This window comes from Mytilus edulis, chromosome 3 (assembly GCF_963676685.1).
Source record: "Mytilus edulis chromosome 3, xbMytEdul2.2, whole genome shotgun sequence".
Lineage (NCBI taxonomy): Eukaryota > Metazoa > Mollusca > Bivalvia > Mytilida > Mytilidae > Mytilus > Mytilus edulis.
In genome coordinates this window covers 64,047,285-64,059,519 of record NC_092346.1, presented here as the reverse complement: position 1 = coordinate 64,059,519, position 12,235 = coordinate 64,047,285, and the positions used below count along the sequence as shown (strand labels likewise).

Genomic DNA, 12,235 nt, shown 5'->3' with positions numbered 1-12,235 from the left:
AGAGCAGTAGTTAAACTACTTAGACCACTACACCACTGAGACCTATTTCCCTAATGATACCAGAAATGAATTTTCTATAGTTTAATTGTCTAGCCTGCAACTTTTGTTGCAGAAAGCTCAACATAGGGATAGTGATGCAGAGTGACTGCAGTGTTAGTGAACCTTAAAAGTTTAATATTTCAGAAGGTACATGTAGGTGACCTAGATCTTTCATACTTTGCATATAGATGCCTTATGTTATGAAGTTTCCGTCTGTCATATCATATGTCCATTGTCCTTGACCTCATTTTCATGGTTCAGTGGCTACTTGAAAATAAAAGTAAAGATTTTTAGATGGGTAATAGGATAACTATATTTGGTATGTGCGTACCTTGCAAGATCGTCATGCCCGTCAAACAGTTTTCACTTGACCTCAACCTAATTTCATGAATGATCAGTTAACAAGGTTAAGTTTTCATTGTTAAGTCCATATCACAGATACTATAGGCAATAGGTCTACTATATTTGTTGTATGGAATGACTGTAAGGTGTACATGTCCATCTGACAGGTGTCATCTGACCTTGACCTCATTTTCATGGTTCAGTGATTAAAGTTAAGTTTTTGTGTTTTGGTTTGTTCTAATACTGTATGCAATGGGTCAACTACATTTGGTGTTAAACACATTTTATGATGTACATGTCAATCTAGCATGTTTTATTTAACCTTGACCTCATTTTGACAGTTCATTGCTCAATGTTAAATTATAGGTTTTTGGTCTGTTTATCTAATATTAATAGCAATTGGTCAACTAAATTTGGTGTATGGAATGACTGTAAGGTGTACATGTCTGCCTGGCTGTGTTCATCTGACCTTGGACTCATTTTCATGGTTCATTGATCAATGTTTAATTTTCCTGGTTCAGTTTGTTTCTTTGTTGTGCAATGGTTCAACTATATTTAAAGCATATTTGGTGTATGGAATGATTGTAAGGTGTACATGTATTTCCAGTTTGGTTTATCTGACCTTGACCTCATTTTCGTGGATCAAGTTAAATTGATGTGATGATTGTTGGAAAATATTATATTTACTGTTAGGACTGTCAACATAATATCAATGGTTAAGAAAGAAGACGAGACATTACAACATGTGCGCTCTTGTTACAAAATTAGCAGCAAAAGATGCTCTTCAAAATCCTGTCATTGCTTTGTTGGTTGTTACTTGTATCAAACTAGTTAAAAATAAAAATGGTGCATCTCTTTGAGTTATCAGTGACATGAAACCTCTTGAATTATTACAAATTTTAAATGGCACGATTTTTTTTCTAATTTCAGAGTATAATGATAGCCATTGGTGTAGCTATTATTACATTCCTGGTAGTTTTATTCTTTGGAGTATGGAAACTGAGGACAAAAGGTTGGTTTATATTACAGAATATCTGTTAACAGCTTAATTTATTTAGAAGTTGGAATTGCATTACTGAAGAAGATAAATTAATAACATGACTATTTAAAGATGCTACAATCCATTGATGAGGTTAAGTAATGTCTTATTTTTATCTGCAGTTTTGCCAAGCCGGACTGGGATGCCGAGAAAACCTAGATTTAGAAAAAGAGATAAGATGCTGTTTTATGGAAGGAGAATGTTGAGAAAGGTATAGAATAAATATACTTTGATTAAATTGCCCTCACAGAGGGTGCTGCATAATTTAAGCCTTTCAAGCGGCTCACCCATCATGCATGGCTTATTTATGTAAAGCTTTTACTCTCTGACTTTGACTACATGTCAACTAAACAAATCCTGTAACAGATTATTTTTGTTTTTTGTAATTTATAGACAATTACCGGTAATCTTTTTTCTAAATTTATTATCCCAAATCTTATTTGCTAATGTCTTTTAAAAAAAATGTGTTTTGTGAAAAGGATTATTATATTAATGCATTACATTTGATCAGCTTTCTGTTTGGTTAGGCTGAATTTTTAAACTGATTTTTTTGAAGAATAGAATTCATCCTTTAAAAAAATAAAATATTTAATTTTAAGCTTCATATATATAAAAGTTTTTTGTTGTATAGGGAACTCCTTTCCCTTTCTTGTCTTAGTTATTTTATCTTTTTAAGTTGCTTTTTCCTGTGAGATCATATAACCTAGATAACATATAATATAAACAAATGTTTTAGTTGTATAAAGAGGTTTACTGATGAAAAAAACCAACATTTATTTATCTGTAATTTATATGGAATAAGAAGATGTCTTATAATTGCCAATGAGACAACACTCTACCTGAGACCAGATAGCCTTCAACAATGAGAAAAACATTTTGTGTTTTCCATAGCAAAACTTATTACAAATATTTGAAGTGGGAATGGAGGTGTATGGACTAAGAAAAGCTTTGCTAATAGCATTCCTTGCTTATCTCTCATCATTGATGTTATATTGTTTGTTTATAACAGGGCAGCTTAGTAGCAACAGAAGTGGCCGGTTTGGCAAGTTTAATTCTGTGTTTTTCTGTATAGATTGCCACTGTCACATTATTCATTTTCTTAGATTTAATACACTGGATTGTTTCTACTCACTGACTACTTATTATCTTTCTGTGTGCTACTCATACTCTTTGTATAGTTTAGTTATTTCTAGTATTGAAAATAATAACCTGGATTTTATAGGTTGGATGAAAAAAGAATTTTGCATGTAAATCTGTTTATAGATAAATATACATGTATAAACTTTATCTAGTAATATATAGTCTGAAAAACATAATCCAATGTCATAACAGTTGACAGGAGAAAGTTTATGGATAAGATAAAAACAAAGTTTTCAATAATTGAAATACTTTTGCAAATAATTTAAGATCTTTATGATGTAGCTACAATGAATAAAAAAAATGTCAGAAATACCGGTGCAACAGACAAATAAACAACTTTCAGGAACTAAAGATAAACAAAATGAGGTCATCATTTGCCTCTAAACAATGAGTAGATAATGGCAGGTAACAATTTAATTGTGCTCATCAGATCTCAGAAAAAGTTCTTTACATATTAACATTGCTTTATATTTTACAAGATTTAAAGTGGATAACAAAACTAACTTACCTTTTATGTATCACAGTTTTGAATTGAATTTCAATGGTATGAACATCCCAACTCCTTTTACTTACCCTTCAAAAGATAACATTGACTTTTTTGGTCATAAATGGAAAAAAAATCCGATCAAACAGATTCCACATGCACCTTGTGAGTTGTGATTAACATGAGTGAGTTATCCTCCTTGTTTTACCAGTAAATTTAAATAAAAAAGAGTAAACAACAGGAAAGTGTGAAAAGAAAGCTTACACCAGTTTTTTGCTTTGCTAACTTTAAAAAAACCTTATACCAATGGTTAATATCAACAATATCTTAGACAAATTCTAAAATGGTGGATGTCCTTTGGAAATATAAAATATGTGCAATACGGGGGACATTAGAACTCTGTTCTTCTATTTTTTGCCTTAATTTTCACTGCAATTAGAAACAAAAAAATGTAAATAGAAGGGCAGTTTACCTTGTACAAGGAAGGAAAGATATGCCATCTGTTTTAGTTATATAAATATTAATTAAAATGTTTTGTAGTAACTTTTCAAAGTAAAAATTAGAAATCTTTTTTAATATGCATCTATCGAGACTATCGAAGGAACAACCAATTTCTTTTTGAAACAGTTGCAGTGCAATCTTATGTTTCCAAATCATTAGATAGAATGTATCTAACGGGGTCAATTCATATTAAATCATTTAAAAGAATTACAATAAAATTGAGGGTACCAGAGTTAACTTTTGAGTATTATGTTAATCGGTTAATCAGATAATCTTATTTATGCAAGACTTTTAAATTACATGCATAAGTATTATAAGTAGTTGATATACTAGGAAGGTTAAGTTTGTGATTCTGCTTAGCTTAAAAATTTAAGCTTGGTATGGTTCATCTATTGCTTAATTTTTAAAACATTTTGGTATTTAATATGAATTACTAGTTTGATGTTCATCTTTTTAGATTTTTATACCCCATTTATGGGCATTATGTTTTCTGGACTGTGCATCCGTTCGTCTGTCACACTTCAGGTTAAAGTTTTGAGTCAAGGTAGTTTTTAATGAAGTTGAAGTCCAATCAACTTAAAACTTAAAACTTAGTAAACATGTTCCCTATGATATGATCTTTCTAATTTTAATGCATAATTATATTTTTTACCCATTTTTACGGTCCATTGAACATGGAAAATGATAGCGCGAGTGGGGCATCCGTGTACTTTGGACACATTCTTGTTGTTAGGTATGTTAAGTTCACCTGAACTAACGATGTTGTCATCCATCAACTTTTACAAAAGTCTTCTCCTCAGTACTTACTAGGTCACATTCAACCAAACTTTGCCTCAATCATCATACTGTAGGGGTATTTAGTTTTAAAAATGTGTCTGATGACCCCTACTCTCATTCCCCCCCTTTTGCCAACCAAGATGGCCAAAATGTTTAAAGAATGAGCATAGAGGTTAAATGAAAATCTATTATTTTGAAAACCACTATGAATACAGCAAATCTAAAAGGGTCAAAATATGTAGATATAAAAAGATGTGGTACTAGCGCCAGTGAGATAACTCTATATCCAAGAAACAGTTTGTAAAAGTAAACCATTATAGATCAAAGTATTGCTATCAACCAGAGCCTTGGCTCACACTGAAGAGCAAGCTATTAAGGGCCTCAAGTGACTAATGCAAAACCATTCAAACAGGGAAATCAGGTTTAATCTATACAAAATTACAAGAAACACTTATGAACCACATCAACAAATGACAACCCCTGAACTACAGCTTTCTGACTTAGGACAGGTGCAAACAAATGCAGCAGCTTTAAACGCTTTAACCTTCACCCTAACCTGAAACAGTATTGAAACATCACAACATAGAAAAAAAAACCACTATAACATATCAATTGAAATGGCTTAACTCAATCAAAAGAAATATTAACAAAAAATAATTTAATTTTGGATGTAAGGCGTCTTCTGATTGGCTGACGTTATTTTGTTATGAGCCCATAGACATAATTTAGTCATGTGACCGTGATGTCATCAACGTTTTTTCATGGTTTTCTACGGTTTAAAATGGATTTTAGAATTAAATTATAAGAAATGACTGTAATATTTTTTCTGTCTATTCGAAATAACATAAAAAATGTGGTGCACACTGTTAAATAATCCGCTACTCGCGTTATTCAGTGTGCACCAAATTTTTTATGTTATTTCTTCATATACAGAAAAAATATAACAGTCATTCCTTAAATAAACATACACTGGACGAATAAATTTGATCTATGACACAATGTAAATACAAAATTAATATAAAAAAGGGGTGAGATGTAAAACAATATCAGAAGAATGTTTAGAATGTTGAGTTTTACCGATTGTTCATAACAACTAAATTGTCTGAATACTTCTAAAGCCCCAGTCCCACTAGAGCACCACGCTCACCGTGATCTAAAATAAATTCAGATAGTGGTGAGGTCGCAGTATGAGCAGCATGAAAATGTAAATTTCCATTGCTTTCACGATGCTACTACGTCCTCAGACCGCTTCTACAATGATCCCTCTACGATTATACAACATTTTCACCGCGCTTATTCTGCGACCTCAATATGCTTATCAAGATCTTTCTATGCTCATCACGTTCTCACTACGACCATTCCACGATTTATCCGATTGCAACACTATCTTACCACCTTTCTACTGCGCTTATAGCACGTTCTTACCACGATTATACTACGTTCATACTGCGATCTTACTACATTCTCAGCAAAAACGTCAACATCGTGTTCCATATCAATACAGTTCCATTCCTTCTGTTTCTGATTAATACGTAGATTTCTCTGAAACAAAACAGTCATGCCTCCAAAATCTACTAGAACACGTGGGCGTGGTGGTAAGGGTTGATGTAGAGGCAAAGGGAGTTCTGATAGTAACGAATCCTGATCCAGCAGAGATGACGGACCGATCAATGCAACCTAAATTACAACCTATTGCTGGTTCATCCAGCTCAAATGACAATATTTTAGTGAACGATAGCAGAGATGACACACATGTGTCAATATTAGTAGATATAGGAAGATGTGGTATGAGTCAATGAGACAACTCTCCATCCAAGTAACAATTTATAAAAGTAAACCATTCTAGGTTCAACACGGAACATTAGCTCACATCGAACAGCAAACTATAAAGGGTCCTAAACTTACTAGTGTAATACCATTCAAACGGGAAACCCAACGGTCTAATCTATATAAAAACGAGAAGCATGGTTGGGAAAATGGACAAGAAGTCCTTATTACAAACAGACAAACAAAACCTTGAGTGATTTCATATATTTTATGTGAAAATGACAATAAGAATGAAACGTAGTAGTATGAACGTAGTGAAGTCGTAAGAGGAGCGTGATGAGGACGGCAAGGGCGTGCTAGAATTGTACTGTGGTCTTGAACAGCGTGGTGTAAACGTGGTATGGTCGTAGTGGAAGCGTAGTTGGGTCGCGTTGAGAATGTGATGGTCATAGTGAGGTCGTAATAATGTCTCTGTGAGATCGTAGCGCAGTCTCTCCGAATAGAATCACGCTTTCGCTACGCTATTGCTACAATGGCACAGCGACCATTGCGATCTTTCCACGACCTTAGTGCGCTCTCACTACGCTTCTACTCCGACCTGTTTTTATCACGACCGCACCACGATTGTTTTGAACATGTTCAAAGTTGGCCACGCTCATCACGATTTTGAAGACCTCAACACGACCATGCTACGACCTTACTGCGATCTACACGATCGTACTACGATCATCAAAATTTGCATTTTTTTGGCAGATCGTAGTGCGATCGTGGCCTAGTGGGACTGGGGTATAATAGGAGTAATGGCCTTAAATGACAAATTTTACTATTGTTTTCTCCATTTTTGTCTATTACCTTGAAAAGTATCAGCTTTAAACAGCAAAAATGATCATTAAGACAAGATCTATTAATAAATTAACAAAGTGTCATTGTTTTCAATAGAGGGATAGAAACTTTAAACAGCAAAAGTGATTAGCAAAACAAAGTCCAATTCTCCAGTCGGCAGTCGAATGGTTATTAAAGTTGTTGCTTTTTAATTTTTGCATTTCATAATTCATAAAACCAAGTTTTTCTGGTTAAAAAATAAAATCTGATTTCTTTTACAGGTTAAAAGTTTTACCAAAAACACAGTTGGTTCTTTGCCACAAGGAAGAGGAAAGATAAAGAATAAACAACTTGTTTTAAAACTGGCAAGAAAGTAGGTTTAAATCTAATTATATATAAATGGCTTATATTTTGACAATTGTATTTCATTTCAGGTATATAAATAGGTTCTACCATTGCATAACACTTGACTATATCTTGAAAACTATAATATATAGATAGACACTTTAAATAGCTAAAGTGATAGGCAAGACAAGATCTACAAATAAATCAACATGGATGAAATTGTCAGGCGACTCAATATATGGTTCTTCATCAAATTATGAAAACAAACCTCATGCAAATTATGGCAAAAAAAAAACCAATAAAACTTCAGACATTTCTACATCTTATGGTATCTATTATCTTATCAAAGATATTCATTAAGTTACTTGATTTTACTGGTTAGTCGAAATGATAGGACATTTTTTTAGTGGAACTCACTTTTGTCCTATGACTTTATTTGTCACATATTATAATAGATGTTTTAAGTACAAGCTAAGTTTACATAATTCATTATAACTATGTAAATATAATTTTGTTTGTAGGCTATTACAAATGAGAAGACATTCAGCTTTACCCCAACTGAGACATAAAGAACCACCACAGTCTTTCTTAGAAACAGATTCATCTGAGATTGAGGAATCTGACCACAGACTACCTCCAGAAGTTTTATATATGCTCAGAAGCACAAGGTAAATACCTTTAATTCAAAGAGTAAAATGCCAATACTAAAAAAAATCATTATAATACTATTTTATTTTATAGCTTACATATTTCATTTAGTGTGGAGATTTATTTAAACACATACAGTTATTATCACCAGCACATGAAACATGATGTTGAGATGTTAAAATATACAACTAAACTATACTCAACAGCAATAAGTCATCCTAACCATCATTGAAATGTACAAAAAGTATATATTTTTTTGTCATTTTGTCCAAACTGACAACGTCAAAGGCGTATGAACGAAAAAATATTGATTTACTGATAGCAATACAGAAACATATCTGCCATTTAGGAGATAACTGTATTGAATTTTAAGCTCCGACGGTATCAATTTGGGATTTGATGGTCGCAAATTAAGTTTACTGGCGACCCGTTAGCGGAGACAGTAAACGGGTATTTGCGATCATCAAATCCCCAATTGATGCCGTCGGAGCTTAAAATACAATATTGTTATCTCCATTCTAATGAAACTGACAGAAAACAACGTTAAAACATGTATTTAAAATTTGTCATATACTGTGCTTGCGTGTACGTCCCATAGCATCAATTGTCAATTGATGCCATGTAAATAAGTGATGTTATCCAATCAAAATGAACGTTAGAAACGTTGTTGCATTAGAATTCTGAATACAACTCAATCGCAAAACTAATAGAAGAAGGAAAATTGAACCAAGGGAATGGAAAATATTGTGATACATTAAAACCAAGTTGATAGTTTTCTCTACAGGTTATTAGTTTTTTGTCATAAAAAAGGTTTCAATGACTAAATTAAAGATTATACAATACATGTAAAACTAAAGCAAAACAGATCTAATTGACTAATCAAAAGATATATTTTTTTAGGATGACAATGACTATTTTCTCTCTGAATATTTAACTTTAGCCCTTCATAGGTTAAATAATCAGATACAGGCCCTAATATCACTATGCAGGTTTGTTACATAGTTTTCTAAGGAGTTCTTTTTGTCCACAGTAAAAATAGTTGTTTGAATACATTTTTTTGAAATTTATTATACATTTTATTGCATTAGAAGCTACACATTTCTTCAAGCTTAAGGTAGCACAATACAAAGATTTTTTCACTCCCAATCAAACAACTTTAAACTGATGTAATTCATTTCATCCTTCTTTATATTTTATAAATAAGGTACCAAAAGAAAGAAGAAAGATTAATCTTTCAAATTGTGATAAATTTATTATGACATGATTATTACATAATTAATTATTATGTAATTAGTTGCTATATTGTGATGTCCACACTTGAATGAATTTAGCGTCTTTGTTCTTCATAGCATCCCAAAATATTTTGTAGATTCTTGTACAACACAGCTTGACCTCCAAAACTGTGTCTCAGATTTCCAAAAACATCAATAGAACCATACCTGCCAACTGTCACTATTTGTGGGGGATTTCCCCCATGGAGGCTCCCAAATTGAAATTTTTAAAGAGCAATTATGTCCACAATTTTAACAAAACAATTAATTTTACAATGAATTGAGGCTAATAAAAGTATGAAGAAGCCAAAAAACAACATTGCACTGAATTTGAAGGCCCCCTTGAAGGTTTTTTAGAAATATGGCAGCCATCTTGCACGCAAAACCCCCATGGGCATTTTGAAAACTTGGCAGGTATGTTCTAAGAACAAATTTTATACCCAATTGAATTTAGTGGTCTCTTATGAATTGATGTTGCAAACTTCATTGAAGATTTATGAGAGAATGAAATACAATAGGAAAAATCTGAGACACAGTTTTGAAGGTCAAACTGTTCAAACTGTGTTGTGCAAGAATCTATAAAATATTTTGGGATGCTATGAATACAAAGAAGTTAAATTCATTCAAGTATGGACATCACAATATGGCAACTAATTACATAACAATTAATTATGTAATACATTTAATTATGTTATAATGAAATTATCACAATTTGAAAGATTAATCCTTCTTCTTTCTTTTGGTACCTCATTTATAAAATTTAAAGAAAGATGAGTGGAGTAACATCAGTTTAAAGATGTCTGATTGGGGATGAAAAATCTTTGTGTTGTGCTACCTTAAAGGAACAGAACTTGCTTAAATTCATTTCCAAACCTTTTTTTAGCTAGCTAAGCATTATTGGTTTTGCTTATTGTTGAAGGCTATATGGTGAAATATAGTTGCTAACATTCTCTTTATTTAGTATCTGGTTGGCATTTGTCTCATTGACAATCACACCACATCTTCTTATATTTACATAAACACTTATTTTAATGTAGCATTTTGTTCTTTTTCATCTAAGTATGATTGACAAAATGAAAATAGCAGACCTCCTTTTATAACTGATACTGAAATTATGTTATGGTTATTCATATCTTGTTGTATATTACTATATTTGTAGAGTGTTTGGACATTTTGAAAAGCCGTTATTCCTGGAGTTGGTGAAACACATGGAAACAAAGAACATATCAGCTGGGTCTTATTTATTTAGGATTGGGGACCAAGATGATAGTATTTATGTTGTACAGAGTGGAAAGCTCAAAGTTACAATCAAAGAACAGGTAAAAATATAAATGATAAAAAATATGATTTCTCTGTGCACCATAAACCTCGTAAAGTATTTCTTTCTGAAATGTCAACATTTGCTAGTAGTATGCTCTCTGGTGGATATGTGTCTCATAAGGAATGTCTCTTTATTAATATTTGACCAAAGTTTTAAATTAGCAATATATTGTTTTCATTCTCAGTTTAATATTTTAATACGTTGAAAAATTGGGCCAAAAAGGTGATTATCTCACCCTATCCTTTTCATGAAAATTGGTCATATATATACTCCCAGTAATGCAGTTATATTGTAGTTATTTGAGGAAAAAGAACAATTATAATTTTATGCCCCATTTATGGGCATTAAGTTTTCTGGTCTGTGCATACATCTGTTTGTTCGTCCGTTCGTCAGTTCGTCCGTCTGTCCCACTCCAGGTTAAAGTTTTTGGTTGAGGTAGTTTTTGATGAACAACTTGAAACTTAGTACACATTTCTCTATGATATGAACTTCCTTATGTTAATGCCAAATTAGAGATTTTACCCCATTTTCACAGTCCACTGAACATAGAAAGTGATAGTGCGTATGGGTTATCACATTCTTGTTTTATATTATGTTCTAACAATTATAGAAACGGTTGGAAGAGAAATTGAAATCAGGTAGAATTTAAAAGTCTTTATTAAGAATTTAAACGATTTGGTAGATGACTAAATGAATGGTAGATGTTATGAATTTGATTTAATTGTTCAATGATTTATTTGACAGGACAGTACAGAATGTCTGGTGAAATATGTAACAACAGGAGAAAGTCTTCATAGTCTACTTAGTATACTGGATGTCTTAACGGTAAGTAGCTTGTAAACTGGTCATTTAAATGGTTCTAGTGGTAATAGAAAACAAAAATCTTTTTGTTATTTTTTTTGTTTGTATCAGAATTTATTAATTTATAAATAAAAAAGAAAATGTGGTATGATTGCCTATGAGACAACTCTCCAGAAGAGACCAAATGGCACAGAAATTATCTACTATAGGTCACTGTAGGACCTTCAACAATGAACATAGCCCACACCGCATAGATAGCTATACAAGGCGCCGAAATGACAAATGTAAAACAATTCAAACGAGAAAACTAACGGCCCAATTTATGTACAAAAAAAGTCTATTGAAGGTTCAGTTTATTTCTAAGTAAGAGATAATGATTTTATAATTATTTGCAGTGGGAACTTTTCATGATTTAGTCTTTTAGTGCTGACATGACATTTAGCAAACATAAATTAATCAATCATTTGTAACAAATAATGTTAGTTTTATTTGATAAAAAAAACCAGAAGGTTTTTCACTAATTATCATTTGGTTCTTCCATCAATGACCAATCTTATTCATAGGATAATAAAATTATTATTTTCTCTTCCAGATGAAATTCATGAAAAATATATAATTATCCAATGTAGTATATTTTGTCTTTTGAAATTCATGACTTTTTTTTAATATTTTATATAGGGACATGTACGGCCATATAAAACAGTCAGTGCCAAAGCTGCAGTAGACACAGTTGTCCTCAGGTAATCAGTCAGTGAAAGTGTAAAAAAGAAATTTTAGATCATGAAATTTCATACGAGTTGAACATTTTTTGATGTAGCATGATAAATATCTAGTTATTTTGTCATTTTTTAAAGTAAAATAAATTGATAAAAAAAATTACTTCAAAATATACACAATTTTAGTAATATATTTTAAAGATACACCATTTTACTTATATT

At 31.9% G+C, this 12,235-nt stretch overlaps 1 protein-coding gene across 4 annotated transcripts in view; it reads left to right on the top strand.

The window, feature by feature from the left end:
* The window catches only part of LOC139514432 (patatin-like phospholipase domain-containing protein 7), a 95,819-nt gene that overhangs the window by 7,847 nt on the left and 75,737 nt on the right, over window positions 1-12,235 (top strand). For 2 of the 4 annotated variants that reach the window (XM_071303703.1, XM_071303705.1), the window contains exons 2-9: window positions 1,312-1,393; window positions 1,543-1,631; window positions 2,430-2,462; window positions 7,193-7,284; window positions 7,778-7,924; window positions 10,335-10,494; window positions 11,241-11,321; window positions 11,976-12,037. In XM_071303703.1, the coding sequence (XP_071159804.1) occupies window positions 1,312-1,393; window positions 1,543-1,631; window positions 2,430-2,462; window positions 7,193-7,284; window positions 7,778-7,924; window positions 10,335-10,494; window positions 11,241-11,321; window positions 11,976-12,037 (746 nt within the window). The remainder of the gene's footprint in view (window positions 1-1,311; window positions 1,394-1,542; window positions 1,632-2,429; window positions 2,463-7,192; window positions 7,285-7,777; window positions 7,925-10,334; window positions 10,495-11,240; window positions 11,322-11,975; window positions 12,038-12,235) is intronic. The other 2 variants (XM_071303704.1, XM_071303707.1) reach the window with 1 other exon arrangement.